Below are 21,109 nucleotides of genomic sequence, written 5' to 3'. Positions count from 1 at the left end.
ATATAGTCGAAACTTAAAGATTTTTTAGGATAGCATAAAAAACATCTGATCAACACTCTGTCAAGAACCACATATACAATGTAGCTCAAGAAGAAAGACATGTCATTCCGACTTTCCATTAAAACAGATACTAGGGCCTAGTCCACTGGAGAAAAATAAAAGATAAATGCGTGTAAGGTGCATCTTGGATGTACACTAATTCCTGTGGACCATGCAAGGTGCATTTTGGATATATACCAATTTCTGTAGACCATGCGAGCCAGATAACATGCATGCCTATACCCATTTTTCAAGTGGTCTAGTGATCATTAATATTCCACCGAAAATCCCGTGGTGATGTTATTCTTGACAAGCTGTTCATATCTGGAATAACTCAGACTACAAATCAAGAAAACATCATAACAAGCAATGACTGATCATTACTTACATCTATGCAGCCTCCTAACTGCAGCTGATACAGAATAAAGGACACCAGGTTTCCCCCTGTGATTTTCCCCGTCATCACAAGATGACCTCCATAGTACAACACAGAAATGGTCAGGGCCAGCTCAAAAATCTATACAAGAGAGAAAATATTATAGATTTTGTTACATTGGGCACACCTGATTGATCATCTGGAACAGGCAGATCAGAAGAATTACCAATCAAACAACATAGAATTGAGTTCTGTTACTCTCCTGCAATGTATCAATAGAGAGAAATAAAAATGAACAAGTGTTTTTGCTTAAAGAAAAGGTACACATTTTCAATATTTCTTGATACTGCACCTTGGAATTTTGACCTTCTGTTTCTGATTGCTCTAAAACATAACTAAGAATAATCAAGTATGCCTGGCATCCAGTTGGAAATTAACATGCGATTCATGACACATAATTCAAGATCATTCAATTTAGTATGTGCCTAATGTTTTGTATAATACAGCATAACTTTTCAAAACTTGAAGAAAAAAATCTTAATCAATGGATAAGTAAACATTTTGTTAATGGAGTCACAAAATTTATACCGTATGAGAAACTTTAATGAGTAACTTCATACATTTTATGTCTGAAATTTTCACATAATGATCTTAATCAAATCATGTCGGAAGCAACAAAAATAAAGAAGAAAAAATATAGCAAAACTTGATAAATGTATTTAATATTTAGGGAAATTTTTTTAGCCATTGTTAACATATCATATGGATGATGTTTTAATTATTCCAAATTACATAAAGTTTCTCATTCTCAACATCATTCTGTTTTAATTTCCAGTACTAATTGAGGTTTCTTTTCTTGCATTTATGATTGATCATATGCTATGACACAGAACAGTGTGTAAGCTGGGACTTAGTTTTTCCATATTTATTCTTAAACTCAGAGAAAGCCATTAAACTGTATATTAATAGCCTTAAACTGCCTAAACCTTTGTGGTCCATTACACTGTATATTAATAGCCTGAAACTGCCTAAACCTGTGTGGTCCATTACACTGTATAGTAATAGCCTTAAATTGCCTTACCTGTGTGGTCCATTGTATATTAATAGCCTTAAACTGCCTAAACCTGTGTGGTCCATTGTATATTAATAGCCTGAAACTGCCTAAACCTGTGTGGTCCATTACACTGTATATTAATAGCCTTAATTTGCCTAAACCTGTGTGGTCCATTACACTGTATATTAATAGCCATAAATGGGCTAAACCTGTGTGGTCCATTATGCTGTACATTAATAGCCTTAAATTGCCTTACCTGTGTGGTCCATTGTATATTAATAGCCTTAAATTGCCTAAACATGTGTGGTCCATTACACTGTATAATATTAATAGCCTTAAATTGCCTTACCTGTGTGGTCCATTGTATATTAATAGCCTTAAATTGCCTAAACCTGTGTGGTCCATTACACTGTATAATATTAATAGCCTTAAATTGCCTTACCTGTGTGGTTCATTGTATATTAATAGCCTTAAACTGCCTAAACCTTTGTGGTCCATTACATTGCATATTAATAGCCTTAAATTGTCTTACCTGTGTGGTCCATTACATTGCATATTAATAGCCTTAAACTGCCTTACCTGTGTGGTCCAAACTGATCCTGCATAGCATAAAGCCCGTTTTTTGTACACAGCATATGTGGACTTCAGTGCAGTGTCATAACAAGTTATTTCCCCTTTCTCATTAGCAAAGCTACGGACTGTCTTCATGGAGGAACAGGCCTCTTCAGCCACTTCATTAGCTTTGGCTAGGCTGTCCTGCACAGCTTTTGAAAGTTTCTGAAGAGATTAATAAGTAACAACATACGATTAGAAAAAAACCAACAAAGGTTGCAAACAAATCTATGTCCTGCCTTTTTTTGAGTTATAAACTTGGACAAAACCTTCAAGATTGAGTTGATGCTGTCACCAACTCAAGTGTCACAATGTCTTCATAAGTTTCTCTAAAAGATAAGGAGTCAAAAATGAAATGTAAATGATATGAAAATGATCTGAACTAGTTTGCTAGCAAGAGGATCAAAATGATCCCAAACAATAAATGGACCTTATTTTTTATAACTCTTAGCTGTTACAAAGATTACAGATCCTACAAGACTTCACATATTACCTAGCAAACAGATCCCAAATATTTTCTTTCAGATAGATCCTGCTGTCTTTTTTTGACTGATCAAAAGGATAGTGCTAGACATCTATCCATGGTTTTCATGCAGCCACATGCTATTTCAATGTGACACCTGATCTCTCTGGCTCGCTGTTAGTCATCTATGCAGTAAGCAGCCAAGATAAGTAAACAAGTTCAGTACCTCAGACTCTGTTGTGTTCATGCTGATATGATGGCTTGTGGACTGGCTGTTTGGATTTTGGTCTTACTTCAGTTCATCTCAAAATCAAAATTTTTGCTTCCTCATACATGATGTCCATACTGTACAGTACTATATGCAGAATCTTAAGCAGCAGAGCAAAGTTGTCAGCATAATGAGTCTGCATAATGTGTCTGCATAATGAGTCAGCATAATGAGTCAGCATAATGTGTCAGCATAATGAGTCAGCGTAATGAGTCAGCATAATGTGTCAGCATAATTAGTCTTTGCCATTCATTACAGTGTCCAATCCATCAGTGGCAGGTAAATGTTTGGACAATATGTTTGGGACAATGGTACATCCATCTCAACACCACTGTTAATATGAAGCCATTGCAAACATTCACCATCAATTCAAGCACAGCTGATGGTGTCAGCATAAAAAGCTTTCGTTTGGTTGATGACCACATCAAGGAACCATAAGATGCTCAGCAGAAGTAAGAAAGCAACTCAGTCAACCGAGTCAAAAGCAGCCAGTAGGTTTATGTAGACTATCCAGAGAAGCTGACTTAATTCTGTTAATGGTTAATATTCCTGGTCTAAACTCACTCTGTTCTTGTCTGCATAATTCCAGTAAGTACCCCTTCACTTTGGTTAGGAGGGAAGAGGCAAAAGTCTTTCCTAACACAGATAGCAGTGTAATGCCATGGTAATTACTGCAGTCACTCATGGAATGGAAGGTTAATACCCTTTTCCCGATCATCAAGAATCTTGTCCCTCTCCCACACAGAAGAAAAATCCTGGTTGGCCACATGATGCACCATTCACCTGTGGCTTTCAGCAAATTTGCACATGATGCATTCCGATATTTCAATTTCATAAGTGCTGTAGCCATCTTACCATTGGTGGACCAACATTTATGCTCTGAGCTGGTGTGGCTGGAGTGGGATCCACAGCAATATCAGCCTCCTGAGATCGGTAGTGGAAGGCTTATTAAGCTGCTAGAAATAGTTTTCTCTCCATTGCTACAGGTTCTAGAATTTCAGTCTCTCTCTCTCTCACACACACATACTTACACACACGCACATACTTACACACATAAACACACAACCTTTCAAGAAATATTACCCTATTTCAAACCAATAATTTAACCATAACTTGATGACTGCAAGATTGTGAACTCGTAACAAATATATTATTCATGCTCAAAATAATTTCAATTACATAGCACAGCATGTTATAACAAACAATCAAATTGTTCTGATGAAGAAAGGTGTAGTTATTTTGGATTTACACATAATTTACCTGGAAATAATGTCCATAAAATTGGGTGAAGACATACACAGTAGGTACACCGATAAGAGTGACAATACTCAACCGCCAGGAGAGTTTGAACATGAAAAAGACCACTCCACAACCTTTTATGAAATTTCTCAAGAAGATATTGATGTTCAAGCTTACTGTATCACCCATTGCAGAGGTGTCTGATGTGAGACGTGATGTTATATCACCTGAAAATTGAAAAGAAGTCTGCTCATTTCCACAGATATAGGCAAGATTTGAATTTTGCTTAAACACTGATGGTGCTAAGGCCTTTTTGTACAAATAGTTTACACATAATCAAAAAATCAAGAAATATCATCCCATTATAAACCAATGTATGTAGGTGTGTATGAATGCATCAAACATTTCTTATCATTAAAAGATCATATAATTATGGACATATTAGTTCATACATGGGCACAAAATTATGTGCCTGGTAGCTCTGGGCAAGCAAATTTAACTTTGGGCAACCAAGATTCTCATAGCCGACATAAAAACCAAACAACTGGATTTTGGCTGCTTACTGTTTCTGAGTAATGTATTTAGTCTCATGTAAGATCAATAACAGTGCATACTCTAAATTGTTGATTCTTTTCATTCACTAACCTACAACTGGTTATGTCAAGTGCCACAAATCAAAATACAAGTTAATAAAAATGTTTATTTTCACATCTGAAGAGATTTTGCTGCTATTTCTTGAAGTCTAAGCCAAGTTTTTCTTTATTTCATAAGTGAATTTACATTACCCTGTGCATAATGGAAATGACATGACAATTTGGGGCAACCAGATTTCCTGCTCTGGTTGCCTGTGGGAAGTCTGAAGCACCAATGGCATCCAGGCTTTCTAAAAAATATTCTGGTCATAATACAGATGGGACAGGCAGACCGTAACATAAAAACAGTTTATATAATAACCTGATGAGTTCATACAAGTAGCAGTTCTGCTGAAGAACAAATTTACTCCTACCTGTTTTAACACTATCAAAGAAGCCAATCTCCTGTTTAAGAATTGCAGAAAAGAGCAGGCTTCTAATCCGGATGTTAAGTCGACCAATACATAGTGACAAGCAACCTCCTCTTAACCCTGCAGCCAGGGAACTGAAAATAAAAGGATCATGAAGGAAATCATGGCTTATATGAAAATCATAAAATTTGGCAGATATAATAGTTTAGTGAATTTTTAGAAATAAATATTCTCCTTGCTACCACTATATTTTCTTATAAATATTTTCATAACTATCATTGGATTTTACAACAAATATTTCCCTTTTTGCAATTAGATTTTCATAGCCCTACTGATCCAGTCAACTCCACTTATCTGCATATAAGTTATGTGCATAATTTACTTTTTTGCAGAAATCCTCAAAGCAGATTCTTTTCTTCATCTGTCGACAAATTCTTTCAGTTTATTTGCATATTGCTTAAAATGTATGCATAATCTGCAGATATGAATAGATTTTTGTTCTTAAATTGCCTCCAGTCTGTCTCGAGTTGCATATTTAGAGATGATCAAATGATTACATCCACAACTGACATGCACCTGGCTAGCAGACTTCACATTTGCATGGTCAAGCAAGATGATCCAACTCAAATTTGACAACCTCAACAAGAGTCCCTGCAACAGATTGATGCTGATGCTCTACAGAGCAAAATGATATTCAAGACCATTCCTTCCTTTTAATTGAAGAGTGTAGAAGAAATATAATATTCTTCAGCCATAACAAGATCATCAAATTATGTTTTGCTCAACAGATTTGTACTCTGCATAGGGTTTGATTTGCAAAGAAAAATATTTTCCCAGGTTTTATTCAAAACTTAAAAATAATACAATTCAAAATTATTTTGCAAAGAGTAGGTCCATACAAAGTGACAATGCCAACAAAGCTCCATATTAAAGAGACACCCCCTCCCAAATTCCACAAAAGGATATATGCTGCACTGGATGCTGAAGCAAAATGATTTGTAAAGGTTAGTGATGACAACATATGTGTCCCTATTTAGATTCACGAGACAATAATGTGGAGAATGAGAGAATGACTCCAAAGATACAGAGCCAATGCCATCTTCACCATCATCGCCTTCTTCTTATAATAATAATAATCACAATAATAATAATAATAATAATAATAATATCCTGTATTTATCCAGGGTGACATAATAAGATAATAGCTTCAGTATGATCCTGTGATTAAGATGAATAGACAAAAGATAATATCTCTTTAATTAGTGAAAGTCTACAAGGTTAACACCTACTACATAAAAGAAAACAAATATAACTGAGTACAAATTATACAAGATCAATATACTGTTATCACAAAGACATATCATGCCTACCAATTACAAATGTTGTTGTTGTTGTTGTTGTTGTAGGGTTTAACACCATTTTTCAGCGCACGATAGGCTATACAAGGCGGCCAGTATTAATTGTGGAGGAGGAACCCAAGAAAAACCCAGAAAGAACCACCGATCCTCGAGAAGCTACTGGCAAACTTTCTCACATACCCACATTGGCCGAATCCGAGACTCGAACCCACGCAGACAGAAATTACAAATATTATGTTGTCATAAAATCAGTCTTGCTCATTAAATTATCTACTGAGTTAAAAGCTATAACATTAGGTGCTTGTTAAGTATCATGCTGCAAACTATTCAATGAAAATGTACCAGCGTAAGGATGAGGTTTCTTAATACACTCTCAGAACTTTTTGTACAGATAAATTATTGTCTGATTTAGTTATGTACTTCTTGTATTAGTGTTCCTTAGAAACCTTTAAAAAAATTAACATACTCAGGTATTAAACTACTTAAGCCCTTGAAAGTAAGAAAGTAGGAACAGCCTTTTAAGAATAATACTTAACTGACAACAATCTATGAGTGTTGATTAGTGCTGATACTCCATGTAAACTAATAGAATTCTTTGGGGTCAACTGAAAACCAATAAAGGCCATTTCATCATCATAAACAGTAAACAAAGAATGTAATTCTGTGTCTGTGCTGTCACAAATTCAAATTTACAGTTACATAAATTTTATTTTTCAAATTCAAGTTCAACTTACTTATTTCCTCTGGACCACAGATTCTTGTCCCTGGTTTTAATCACTAATCAATCTATCCATCTAAACATCTATCTAAAGACATAATTATTATTTACTGGAGGTTATTTCCCTTTAAGTTTATCCGCTCTGTTTATTTGCATGATCCGGATAACTGCATTAAATTCCTTGGCCAATGCACATAATGCAAATAAGTGGAACTGACTGTATTTAGATGACTGTACTTACTGGGCATCACAAAAATGTTCAGGTTGGAAGCATAGATCATTTAAAGTGGAACACAAAGGTATCAGCCTACAACTCATCTGAGAATTAGTTACACTTACAAAGGTATTCAATTTTAAACAGCTGCTTAACATAAGCCTTCAAACAATAAAGACAGACTGCATTGTACAATCAGGCACTGTGACAAAATGTATAAAATCCAGGAGCTACTAATCAAGGTTACTTTATATCAAGATATTTAAATTACAGGTTTGGACCTTTCACCAGTATTATCATCCTTTTGACTGGTACAATATTTGTATATATATACTAAAGTAAGAAGTAAGTCAATAATTTATATTCAACTTATGAGTTAAGTTTCACACACACACACACACACCCCTTGGCAAAATCAGTACTACTTACCTGCCCAGTGATATCAGTGACATCATTATAATAGCATTGGTGAATTCCCCTTCAGATTTGTCAATAACAATTCCATCCACAACCCTTCCTGTATAAAATGGTACAAAGATTTCACCTGAAATTGAAATGAAGCACATATTGTAACCTCTGTATAGGAGCAACTTGCAAGATAGAGACATTTTCACTGTACGGGAGGTGGCAGTATATGTAAGGCTACAATGGATTTTTTTAAAAACTGCAGAGAATGGAAAATGAGACCATGGCAGATTAAGAGAATATTGTTTACAGCAAGTGATTGCTACCAGAGGATTCACTGCATATTACAGTGTACATCATTCAACTATTTCCATGCATGGTAATTGTCCTCCAATTAAAACAATTTTTTCAGATAAATAACAATATGTGCATGCAATTGACAAAGAATATCAAACTTTGAATATATGAATTTCATTGTTGACTACACAAACCCATAATGCATGAAGTACATCTGCCTTAAACAACTGTCTGAACAAAAGAAAAAAAAGCATTGTAAATTACAGATATTATGAAACCCAACTTAACTCTCAAAATTGATGGAAAATTGCAAAAAGCAAAAATGTATTCAATAAACATGATGAACTGATAATGCTGTGCATGACCAAAGCTACTATCAGACTCAAAATATCCAAAATATAATGAAAAATTAAAGATATAGCATATACAATTATCTGCTACAATGCTTTCTATGACCGGCCATTCCAACAACTAATGAAGACAAAAGGATACGTCCTAAAGGTCAGTAAGACATTGTGCCTCCCTCAATGAGAAAAATCTGAAGTGCATCATTAAAATATTTCTTAATCTTACTGTATCCACTCACTCATAAGTTTAATAAAACTAAAATAACAAAGACTCTGACCTGCCATTGTATAATGTGCCAGCGGATCTGGGAATACGTTGTTTCTTCTACTGATTAATAAACAGGAGACCAAGATCTGTTGGTACATTATGTGATGGCAGATCTGGTTCTCACCAGTTTGCAGTTGGATTTGGCTTATGAGAGTATATGCATTATTTACCTTAAATGTAAATATCATAAACTTTAAATACCAGTCTATTGATACCTACCTACAGCCGCTGCTGTCAGGAAGAAAAAGGCCACTAAAAGTAGAGCTGTATCTGGTTTGGAGTAGGACACAAGGCGTAAAATTGTAGTCTTCTTTCCACGGTGCATGCTGCTGCTGGGATTACATGCATCTCCTGCTGCGGAATTTTCATGACAATCCATTTTGCCCAAGAGAGGCTTGCGTTCTTCATGATGATCATCGTTAATGCTTGCAAGTGACTGTCTTTGTGTATGTATTTCTATTTTCTGTATTAATTTATACTGCAGAATTATGAGAATAGCAGAGAAAAGTGTCCAGGAAAACAATAACCAAAACCAGAAACTGTACAGATTTTCTTCTATTTCTGACCATACTAAAAGTTTAATAAATGCATACATCCATATAAAACCAAGCAAAAGAGTCAGACAATTTTTTAAAGACTTTAATCGTGACAAAGTATCTTTCATATTTACCAACAATGCCAACAGTATGCCAATTTGAACACAAAAACGCAGCATTCCTTGCAGCCACAAGTCAAACAATGACCTGTCAAAGGCAAACTCCCAAACAGCTATCACAAAATGTTGGTAAAAGTCCTTGCCATGAGTGAAGAGAATTGTTGTGACAGTAATATCAACAATACTAATTACAGCAACAATTATTGTGGAAGTTAATCTTTTCATTTCGGTGGTTGGACTGGAAAAAATGTGCAGATCTACAAATGTTAAATGCTCAGGCCCTAAGTTCATTCATTTTAATTAACAGATGTTGCCTCTTTGTTGATGTCATGATTAAAACCATTTACATATCTCGTCAAGGATTTACTGGTGACTCATCAAAATTTTGTCGATAATATATACAATGAGCAGGTTTGCCAATCCAGAAAACAAAACTGATCATTTATTTGTATTTACACATGATGTTTCCTTTTAAGAAAAAGACATGCATGGAGCTGGGGTGTTTATTCAACTCTATTGCTATATATAGCTAACAAAATTGGAATCTAAAACTATTTATTAGCCGCGGTAAAGTGCCAACCCATTTTCATCTACAAACGTATCAGCCTGTTTACAAAACATGAGACAAAATTTTAACAATTTTACGAGCAAAGAAAAAATGTATAATATGTACCTAAAGCATAATACAAAATGTGTACAAACACAGCAACACATGCAGCTCAGAAAATAATGTCTGAGAAGACAGAGATAATCCAGATTCTAACCTGAACTGCCTACTTCACAAACACAAACATCTTCAAGACTGCATTTAAATATTCTACTGAGACTAATACTTAAATGATTAATTATCAACAGATCTTTAAACAATGAAACATCTTTACATATATTTCTTACATTTTATTTAATAAAATTGATCTGTAAAAAGTTATACCCAAATTATTTGCCTACATTAATGTCACAATTGACTATACTGAAGCATTTTTAGTGCACACTAAAATCAGTTCATATTTGACATAACATATCTATACTGAACAGATTTTATTTCAACTCTATCATCTTCACTCAGCCTAATTGTTTGTTTGTAATGTTTTGTTACATAACCTGCTTTCAATAATAAAGAGTGTTATTATGTATAGTTTTAATGCTACAATAATTTTAAGTAACAATCCACAAACATACATACATGCAAACAAATATACACATCACAAACCCATTAGCCTCCATAAAGAAACACATCAGAATAATGCTGCTGTAAAAAAAATCAATATCACAAACATGAATCTAAAGATAAACAATAAATTTACATACCTGCCTTTTTGTTATGTAAATATATGTAATTTAAACAAAAACTATTAAATACAGTATAAACTGTACACAGTTGCATGCATATGCATGTATAAATGAACAAAATGCTTACTGTTAATGACTGAGATTTTCTATGGAAAGACTTAGTGAAGTTTGCAGTTTTTATATTTTAATGTATACTGATTTCTGAAAACTCTGTATGTAATGTATGTTAAACTGACACCATAAAAAAACATATCTGCTAATTTTTATTATGATGTGAAACTATAGGGAATGCTCATTGCTCAAAGTCAAATTCAAATATTTGTTCATCTAGAAATACCAAAATATAATGGAGTAGATTTCTCATTTGTTTTTATACATAATGTGAAGTTTCACATTCCCTCTTTATTTCAGTTTACTGAATAGAACTGAATAAAATCTACTGTAGCCGAATATGAGCAAACATATGCAATCCTCCTTGCCTCTCACTCACCAAAAGGTTACACTATACACTACACAAAATAAAAATATCTCCGGTGCTTTCATCTTCACTAAAACTAAGCTTTTCAGTGACCAAAGCAAAGTAACTCAGTCAGTGTGACCAGCATCCTTAATCGTGAATCTCCGTGACAAAAACACCGCCACACAAATGGAAACCAAAGTAAGAACAAATGCAAATATGTAAAATGTTTCCTCATCAAAGATGTCAGTAAAGGCTGGAATTCGTGCTGCTAGTATGTCCACAATCTTCTTCTTGTGGCTATCATCTGGCAACATGGCGACTTGCCCTGGTCTGCAAAAGAGAAAAATGGCTATAACAACAAGAATTTTATCAAGTCTAAAAGCTTGATGGTAATGTAATCTAAATTGTTCATTATTTTAATAAGAAAAGTCACAGCCATGACACATAAGAACCCTGACAAAAATCTGATGTTCCAAAATAGAAATTAAACATAATATGTTATGCATGCTTGACTGCCTTTGGTTTGGTTTGGCGTTTTACAGCATGGCAACATATGTAGTTCATTTTGTGCCATGGCTAAAAACCAAAAAGTGATTTTCCCAAGAACACCACGAGCTGCTATGATGGTAAAATGTGAACAGTCAGGCACCCTTTCAGTCATAAATCCAGCATGCTATCCACTAAGCTGATGTGACTCATGTTTCCACAAGTCACTTATGATACAAGGAAAACAGCAGGCCTATCCTTCATCCCCCAAGTACATAAGTCAAGGTCAGGGCTACACCTGTTTTTTCATGAAAAATTGTGGATGGTTGTCCTATATCCCTGAGTACAAAAGAGATGGGCAGGGCTGCACTTGCTTTTTTCATGGTTTCCACACTTTTCAAAAGATAAATTTCCAGGTCATTTCCAGGGTTTTTCCAAGATGAAATCAGTTTTTTCAAGGTTCACATATGACCATTACTAACTGGATTTAAAAAACATTTTGGATTATAAAACATGCATTTTCTAAATCTAAAGATGGTTCTCTTTCAAGACTCTCCAAAACATCTGAGCCAGAAAAGATGATCATGTACAAAACCACAAAATGTATCACATGAACCAAGTTTGATTATATTCCTTAAAATTGGCAGGTAAAGTCATTTCAATGTACAAAATAAAAATTCTAACTTTATTTTGCTGACCTGCATTATGTTGTTAAGTGGGAACAACATAATGAACATATATTAGTTTTGTTTCCTTTCAAACCTTTAATTCTAAAGAATTATATATATATATATATATATATATATATATATATATATATATGCATCTTATAGAAAGTAAATATTTCTTATTATAGCATTAAAAAAAACCCAATAAACACAGATAATTAGAACCTTATCTTGTAATAATGAGAGTTTAACCCTGAATTTATCTGTGCCAATAAAATCCCAGGCAAGATTTTTCAAACAACCTGATATCGTTAAGAAGATCTGGTTAAAAAGTCATCATTTAAAAAACATTTTCAAAAGGGTTGATTAAAATTTTGACAAAAGACCTTCAAAATTATATACTTTTGTATAAACAAGGACTGAATTTTCTGTAAAATCAACTTGTCTTCTTGTAATTCATTAAACCAGTCCCCAAACCTGGGGCTCAAATAGTTTTTTAATATATAATACAAGGGATGACAATTTCTCATTTCAGCTCTGAGATTCAACAATTTGGACTACAAATTTGGATTAAAATGAATAGCAGTCTGTTTTCAAATCTGAGTTTCCTGCAAATATTCCCACCCCATTTTTCCTATATGGACATTTATGTTGGGGTTTGGGGTCGTTGCAAGTACATATAAAAAATTTGTAATTTGCCGCCACCGTGTGGTAGTGACATATGGTAGTCGCTTACCAGCGTGCCTACAAAATAAAAATTAATGTTATATCGACTTATATCTGCATAAAATCTATAGAAAATGATTTATTTTCTCAGAAATGGCAAGTATTATAATCATTGTGCCTTTACTCTGCTGACAATTTAGACAAAACTAAGTCATTGATGAAACCTGACCCTGTACTCGTCATTTTCATAACTAGCCACTTCACAAATCTCCAACAATGATATCGGAAGCCCATTAGTCAAGTCATATAAAAAACAAACTCCATTTTAATGTTGTTGTAGAGAAATTCAATTGCATTAAATGAAAGTCAGATAATTTTAGTAAAAACCAGCAATCTGGCCAGTCTCATTTATCAAGCAGAGAGCACAGGTCAACATAGTAGTCCCGTGATATAACAAAATTCCAGAAGTTGTTCTTGGAATATATAAATATTGGAAACTTTGTGTTTTTTGTTTTTGTATTTTGATTACAACCAGTATATGACTTTCATTTAATATTTTTTTTATTTTTTCTCTACAATATTTGAAAATGTGGGTTGCTCGATTTGTGTAATCATGCGACTAACAAGGCAAATCTTGAGTACCAGATCACATTTCATCAACTCTGATTTTACTACTCACTATTTCTGAGAAAATAAGAAATTTTCTTATCCATTTCATGCATGTATCTCTCAATCTAAGAACGTTTAAAGTTTGCTAGGCCATCCAGTAAGCAGCTATGCTTTGCCAACACGATATTTGCCTCTTGTGATGCTAGAGTGGCTTTCATAGCCTCAATGTAAGGAAAGATACGAATATCAAGCTGACTTTGAAAATAAAAGTCTACTAGACAAATCTAATCTACTGAGCATTTGGACTGACTCAGCATATATGTTTATTGCAAGCACCCAAATGATACATACTGCACCCTCTAAATATTCTGGATAAAACGCGATAAAATGGCCTCTGATATCATTGACATGTAGGTTGCGAGAGTTGTGTGGTCATGTTACTAGGAATGCAAATGGCCAGATCCAGATCAAATTTCAGCAATCACGTACTTTAGTCTCATCTGTCAGCTGATTATAGACATAACAAATGATAGCAATTTCTGAGAAAATAAATCATATTACTAACGATTTCATACAGATATATTTTGATAAAAGGTTGTTCAAGTTTGCTGGGCCGGCTAGTAAGCGGCTATAACATGCCAACACCAAATTTTCGATAGGGACTGGACTCTGATCCAACACCCCAATATAAATGTCCAAATATCAAAAATGGGGTGGTAAGGGTCAGAGGAAACTCAGTCTAGGTGCAAGGCACACAAGCTTCTGGAGAAAAATATGGTTATTAACTTTATCTAGACCAGGTCTGAATCGTCATTTCGTCACACTCGGATCACATGGGCTAGTTAGAAATGAAATTAAGAGTTCCCGTCCATAGAAAGCAGGTTGGAGCAACATGGATGAACACCCCCACCCCGCTCCCGTTACTCATTTGTAACGAGCCCTGCGACTCGGATTACCATTAAGTTCTGAAATGTGCCCACCTCTGAACAGTGCTGAACAATTCTGATCTACGGAATTTACTTTGAGGATCTCAGCAAATGTGCTAAATAGAATCTTGCTCCCTGCTGAACTGATACGCAACGCTGTTTTCTTACACTTGATATTTATAGACTGCTGCTGCTGCTTCTTACAGCAAACAACAGAAGAAAATCAAAACCAAAAAAAGCAAGACTATTCCGCTAAACTATTAAAGGTTTACCATTCTAAAAGCTAATTATGTTCATGCATCGTAATATTAAATACCTTAAGCAAAAATATTAGTGTAGCAATTCCCAAGAATCAGTTTAAAGCACGTAGAGCGACTTACATTAAGCATAAAAACAGAAGTATTCCAAAACGCTATCATTGCCTGCAGTCGGAATACATCGACAATCTACAATGCCTAATGCTCAAGCTCAGATATTTTTTGCGCCGAACTAAAAAGAGAATCTACTTTGAAGTTTGAGTTAGGGCTGCAAAACGATTTATTTGTTTGGTAACTATCTTTGACAGGTAGGCTAGTAAAGGAGATCATATTCGCAACTTGGGCTTCAAAGGAACAATCAGCTTTGTTTATGTATTTATATATATGCCTGCAACAAACGTAAGTATCGAGCTGGTTTAGGGCTAAAGAAAAGCATGCAAATTGATTATAATGACAGTGAACGTCGATCATGCATAAGACCTATATTGTCTATTCGAACCGCATTTTCAGAAGGGAAGTTCAGAATAGCAGTTGACTTCTGGAAATTAAGACCATAAAAATGGGGTTATGCTTTTTGTTGGTTATGTGTATTGTTGGTTCATTGGTAAAGCTATGAGCTCTACAATGTGTTACGACCCTATGCTTTTAAACTTTAACTTGGCAACGAAAAGAAGAGAAACTAACAAGTTTAGTAAAATCAACAAATAATTTATTTTTCAAAGTTATATAGTGAATATTTAAGAGGCACTTACAGCATTGGGAATTAAATCTCCCAAACTTATAAAAATTTTCCAAATGAATTCCAATAGTCTCGGTTCTCCTGATGCTCCGTAACAATACTATCCGGAATGTGTTTGAATAATCCCAAACTGTTGTTTCAGTTCAAAAAGTCAACAAACGCACTATAATTACAGTAAATAATTTTTAAAAAATACGTCTATTAGATTTTTGTCTGAATACAAATGCAAACTCCGATTATATGTTCATACAGAATGATATGAAACAGGAATGAATAATTGTTTATGAAACCTCTGTCTATACATATTTCATTTGACCTACGTCACAGTCGAATGTTCTGAAAAACTAATCATTTCTATGGAAAATTCCACTAACCCTTGAGCTCAAATTCTGGTAAATATCTTGTTTACCAATTGTAACAAAGACAAAAGTCAGGTATGTATAAACTATATCCACAACCCTCATTCACAATCATGACAAAAGGTAAATATGCATGACAAAGTAATTAACCAGAATACTTTAATTAAAATCTTACAAGTATAATTTCTGCATAAAATCACTGTTTAGGTTTTATATTTGTATGTAGAATTATTCGCATTTTAATGTAATCTGACATAGTTCGATAAAATACACATAAAAACTGTCCAGTCGCAAGCCAATCACTTTTTCTGTAAAAGCTTTTAAACAATGCACACAATAATGCACTGCATTCTGTGACTATTATTTGAACAAATAAAACAGAAGCTATTCCAGTTAAGTAGATTTCAGCTTTTTGTGCCATTTATTTAAGCGAATAAGATTTCTATTGCTATGGCGTGTCTTTGAAAACTTGATCTGTAAGACTGCAAGAGGTACTGAGTTTTACTTCTACAAGATGTCGTACAAATTCTTCCAAAACATCAACTAATTTTTATTAATTCTTCGGTTATGTATTGTGATTAAAGGTTTTAGGGATTCTTTAAATTGAACTTGTAAACATTTTGTCCATGAACAATACACAATAGATTTAGTAATTGTGTAAGTCTCTGTTATACTTTCATTGAATGAAATGTGAATGCCCTGGTAATTGTATAAATGTCTAGGCGATTTTCATTCAATCTCGTAGACTAGTTTGTTCTTCTTAGGTTTAGTTTTTCAGCTAGTTTGAATAAGTGTCATATTTCCGGTTGTTTTTTATTGTCTTTTTTATATAATCCGTGATGACTTTTATTAACGTTTGAGGACAATACATACATTTTAGTGACTTTATTACTTCGTTATGTGTCTCAATTTGCTGTTTAACTGTCATGTTTTTGAGAGTACTCTCTTGTAAAACTTCGGTTTTGTGATCAATTGGAATTTGCACGACACGCATGTTTCAAATGTTTAATCATACTTGTAACGTTTTAGATATTGGTTACTTTTGAAAAATGTGATTCTTTCGTGTTCTGCTAAGTATGTATTGTGAGTCCATCATTTACTCTAACTGAATAATGTTTTCCGGCGGCTCACTAGTTTTATGTTCAGTCTACTCGCTTAACACAGAATGCATAAAATTACGGACAGCAACTACCCTTGCAATAAATAATTTAAATGAATAGTTCTTTTCAAACTAAATCAAAATACAGCATTAAGCACATCTGGAAACTGACATTAAAACAATAAACAGGAATCAATAATTAGTAATGCACGAATTGTCCACTTCTTCAGCTTATACACAGTCAACAGGTCTACATTGTGACATTTTCCTACTCGAAATATGTCGCAATACCTCCCACGTGACATATTTCACAACACACCCCCATGTCGCAACAGAACCCACCGGACTTCTATCATCCAATGATAAATTAAAGTAAATTTATAAACAGGTTCATTATTAAAATTGAAAAAAATACTTGTAACCGCATACATGTATTTATAACTCATTACAATCTACAGTAATGTGCCAAAAGTAAAGACACAGTATGAATGTACATAACATAACTGTTATTAATATCGTAGGTTTATCATTTGATTTCGAATTCGTTAGGTCCTGAGGTGGTCAAAGATGACACAGGATAAAATGATATCGATTGTGACTCTTGCATTGTCATCATCGTCGGTGGCATGACAAACAGAGTGAGTTCTGACTTGGAACTTTTGCAAGAATCATCAGCCACTTCCCTTTCTAAGTTAGTAATACAAATCGACTAGTTCTCTGACCGTTGGTATTTGTGTCTTATTGTTCACCATGGCGGCTGTGTGTCTCTGAGATATGAAGAGTTTTTCAACGTCGCCTGTTCCTCGCTGTGGCGTAGCGGAGGAATTAATGTATTCGCCAGAAGCCTGAAACGAATTTATAGGGTATCTCGACGCCCTGGAACGTCTTTTCTTGTTTGAATCAACAAAATTTTCCTTAGGACTGTTGGTCGATGAGCATGTTTGGGAGAAATGTTTTCCTTGCATCAAAGCTGCATCTTTTTACAATATGCAGTCCTCTGTTGGCGATGGCTTTCTATGGGATGTCCTCGTTGTCGAGCGACTCCTTGGTACACAAACGTATCTTGTACAATTTACCAGAGAATCGACTTCGAAAATGCATTTTAATAGTAATTTTTCATTTGAAGAATACAATATTATATCCAAGATCACCATTTATTATAATATTAACACTGTCTGGAAGATTATGAGAATGTACAAATTTTTGGTGAACGAGGTACGTGTTTCATCCTTGGTAGTCAGCACCTATGGTAGAATCCACTTTAAAAGGAACGACTCTTAGCAACATGGTAGCTGTGTTTCCTACGACGCTGTACTAGACATCCGAATACACAAATATCAAGTTTAGACTTTCGTAAAGCTCAGTAGTGAAGAGTAAATACAAGTAGAATGGATCGTTTCAGCATTCATTTATGACGTGTTGTTTTACCTCATGGTATTACATATTTATTATATTATATATTTACTATGTTGGTTTCTTTCTAATACCAATTTGTTCCGGATGATCTTATAATATTTTGGCTTATTTTTTAACTTGTGCAGTTTAGAAAATAAAATCTCTTGTCCTGGATATTTTGGACTGGAGAATTATAGTCTCATTAAATTTCTGATGCATTTCCGTTACAAAATAGTATTCTAACATTGACCTGATCTATTATAAGTTATGTTAATGACAATACCATACACTCTTTTCGAACAATACACTTTATTCCTCAAAGTTTAAAAGAAAACTACACCTTCTTGAAAAAGTGGGATGTATTGTTTCCTTATATTGCCACTCAATACTTTTTATATTTTAAAAGAGGCGATGAATATTTTTATTTCACGGGGAGCTATTGGGACTGTTTCGGTATTATATAATAATTACAAAGTTGAGCTCAAGTGTGCTTCTTCTTTAATGTGCGCAACATTGTTTTCTCGTCTTAAATAAGAAATAATATATAGGGATGGCAATAAATGGTGTGCAGTTAGCTAAAGAAATTGAATTAAGATGCTTAAAAGATTAATTAAATCGATTTTTGCAGTCCGTTCCTTTGATTACCCTTGTTCCAGTCAGTTCCTTTGATTACCCTTGTTCCAGTCCGTTCCGGTGAATATATCCACCAATTAAATTCGGTTGCCAAAATATTTATTTTTAATGCTTCCCGAAGTCGCCATATCTCACCACAAACAAGGAACTTTACATATTTACTTCCCATTTCCGTATCCTCTAAGGTAGTCGAAACGACATGAAATAAATTTTTAAGAGTTTATAGTCGATTTAAATTTGTATTCTAAAAACGTACGCTTCTTTTTGCTAAATTTGCATGGTTTCACCCTTTAGTAGTGAATAATGGCACTTTAGCGTCAAGGGGAATTAGCATTACAGACCCCCCTCCCCCCGGGCAGCTTTAGCGTCAAGGGAAATTGAACATGGGAAAAAATCATGGGAACTTTAGCGTCAAGGGAAATTGAACATGGGAAAAAATCATGGGCAACTCTAGCGTCAATGGAAATTGAACATGGAAAAAATCATGGGTCACTCTAGCCTCAAGGGGAATTGAAAATGGAACAGGGTCGGGACCCTATTTTAATAGGGTCCCGACCTGATGGATCTATGGAAAGGGAACAGGCGAAAATTGAAACAGGGAGGGGTCTCTATTTTTTTTAACAAAAATGAAAAAAAAAAGGGTAGGCAATCGAAAGTCAATCTCTTTTCGAGACCTATGAGTGGCCCTGAAAAGGGCCTTTGAATTTATGTTAATATACCCTTAACATAAAGGGCATCTGTGGCATCTTCTTGTCCTCAAGCTGCGTCTTACTGCAGGGCCATAAATCAGAGTCCTCTTGAGGCATCCTTGTCTTTCCACATACACTCTTCGTATCCACAGACTGGTGTCTGACTTGTGGACAACTGTCCACTTGGATCGGACATACATTAGCATGTCCGTCCTGAACATCATTGAAGAAACAAGGGTGGATGATTCGACTGTGGTCCACATCTTGAGGCAACGAGAACAGGTGAATCAATGCAGTGAACTGCGCTTATTTATAGGTAGAGGAAGGATTGAAACGGATTGAGTTCATTGACCAATCCAAATACGCGTTACAAAATTCAGTCAGCTCGTAACCAATCCGAACAGAACAGTCTGTGACGTCACGTGGTCTATATAGATTCGCTAGCGCCTGTGTGCAGTCAATCTATGCGACGGTTATTCAACATGACGGAAACTCAGAAAACGATCCATTGGGGTGCACCAGCAGTGGAGACCACCCAAGGGAACCCAGACTTACTTTCAGAAGAGGTAAATTGGGATTTTGTGGATTTTCTTACCTCGCAAGAATTTGTTCCGGAACCATCGTCACCTTCTTCATTACCGGACGTGGAGAATTTTAGACAGAGACAGAAAGAAGAATTGGAGAAATTTATACAACGACAAAAGGAAGCGGAACAAGCTTTTCTCCTACAGCAACAGCAGCAAGAAGAAGAGGTAAGAAAAAAAACAAGAAGAAGAAGAAGTAGCAGCAAAGAAACAAGAGGGTGAAAATCAAACGGTCACGGTACTGTTGGACATTTTAGCGGAGTTAAGAAGTCTGAAACAAATGTATCAGACTTCTTTATTACGACCGAAGAGAATACGACCTTCCCGAGCTAAACACGCCAACCCTGTGACTAAGCCTACCGTACCACCCTTAGTGATTTCAACCAAATCATCATCATCAACAGTACGCAGTCCAGAAGTAGGCCTTGGCCGTGGCAAAGGCTTAAGGCAGTTAAAGTTGATTGCTTAAACTCACCCCTACACAAAAATGGCCCTTTTCAGGGTCACCCACGTCTCTCGAAAAGAGATATACTTTCAATTGCCAATAACTAAAAAAAAAAGAAAAAAAGAAAAAGAACCATTTTACCCCTATAGTACGTGTCTGTGTATGAGTGCGTGAGTGTACGTTCTTATTTTAAAATCAACACCCAAAGACACTTACCTTTTTGTACCTAATTTATTCTTTTATCAATATTTACAATCCAATTCACAATTCACAATTCACAACAGAGCACTTTAAAAAGTTCGTACACTCCTTCTGTCTCATTGTTTAGTCTCTCTGTTTTTTAAATTTCTTCACCGTCACATTCTTTTCCTCCTCTTCCTCCTCACTTTCTTCCCTTCTTCTTTTCTTCTCCTGTTTCTTTTTCTTTACCTGGCTGCTTTCTTCCTCTGAAGAATCCCTCTCTTCTTCTGAAGAATCCCTCTTTTCTT

At 34.9% G+C, this 21,109-nt stretch overlaps 1 protein-coding gene across 2 annotated transcripts in view; it reads right to left on the bottom strand.

Moving 5' to 3' along the window:
* Positions 1 to 14,814, bottom strand: part of LOC149774047 (ABC-type oligopeptide transporter ABCB9-like) — a 46,799-nt gene extending 31,985 nt beyond the window's left edge. The window contains exons 1-7 of one of the 2 annotated variants that reach the window (XM_089945871.1): positions 14,738 to 14,814; positions 8,881 to 11,396; positions 7,774 to 7,888; positions 5,058 to 5,188; positions 4,073 to 4,278; positions 2,049 to 2,246; positions 428 to 556 (exon numbers count right to left, since the gene is read on the bottom strand). In XM_089945871.1, the coding sequence (XP_089801997.1) occupies positions 428 to 556; positions 2,049 to 2,246; positions 4,073 to 4,278; positions 5,058 to 5,188; positions 7,774 to 7,888; positions 8,881 to 9,607 (1,506 nt within the window). In that variant the 5' untranslated portion in view covers positions 9,608 to 11,396; positions 14,738 to 14,814. Of the gene's footprint in view, positions 1 to 427; positions 557 to 2,048; positions 2,247 to 4,072; positions 4,279 to 5,057; positions 5,189 to 7,773; positions 7,889 to 8,880; positions 11,397 to 14,475; positions 14,606 to 14,737 lie in introns of those variants that run through there. The other variant, XM_089945873.1, reaches the window with a different exon arrangement.
* Between the last annotated feature and the right edge of the window lie 6,295 nt (positions 14,815 to 21,109).

This window comes from Sinohyriopsis cumingii, unplaced genomic scaffold (assembly GCF_028554795.1).
Source record: "Sinohyriopsis cumingii isolate HCF-2022 unplaced genomic scaffold, ASM2855479v2 utg000441l, whole genome shotgun sequence".
Lineage (NCBI taxonomy): Eukaryota > Metazoa > Mollusca > Bivalvia > Unionida > Unionidae > Sinohyriopsis > Sinohyriopsis cumingii.
The sequence above is the reverse complement of the archived record's forward strand: the minus strand, read 5'-3'. Positions and strand labels throughout refer to the sequence as shown.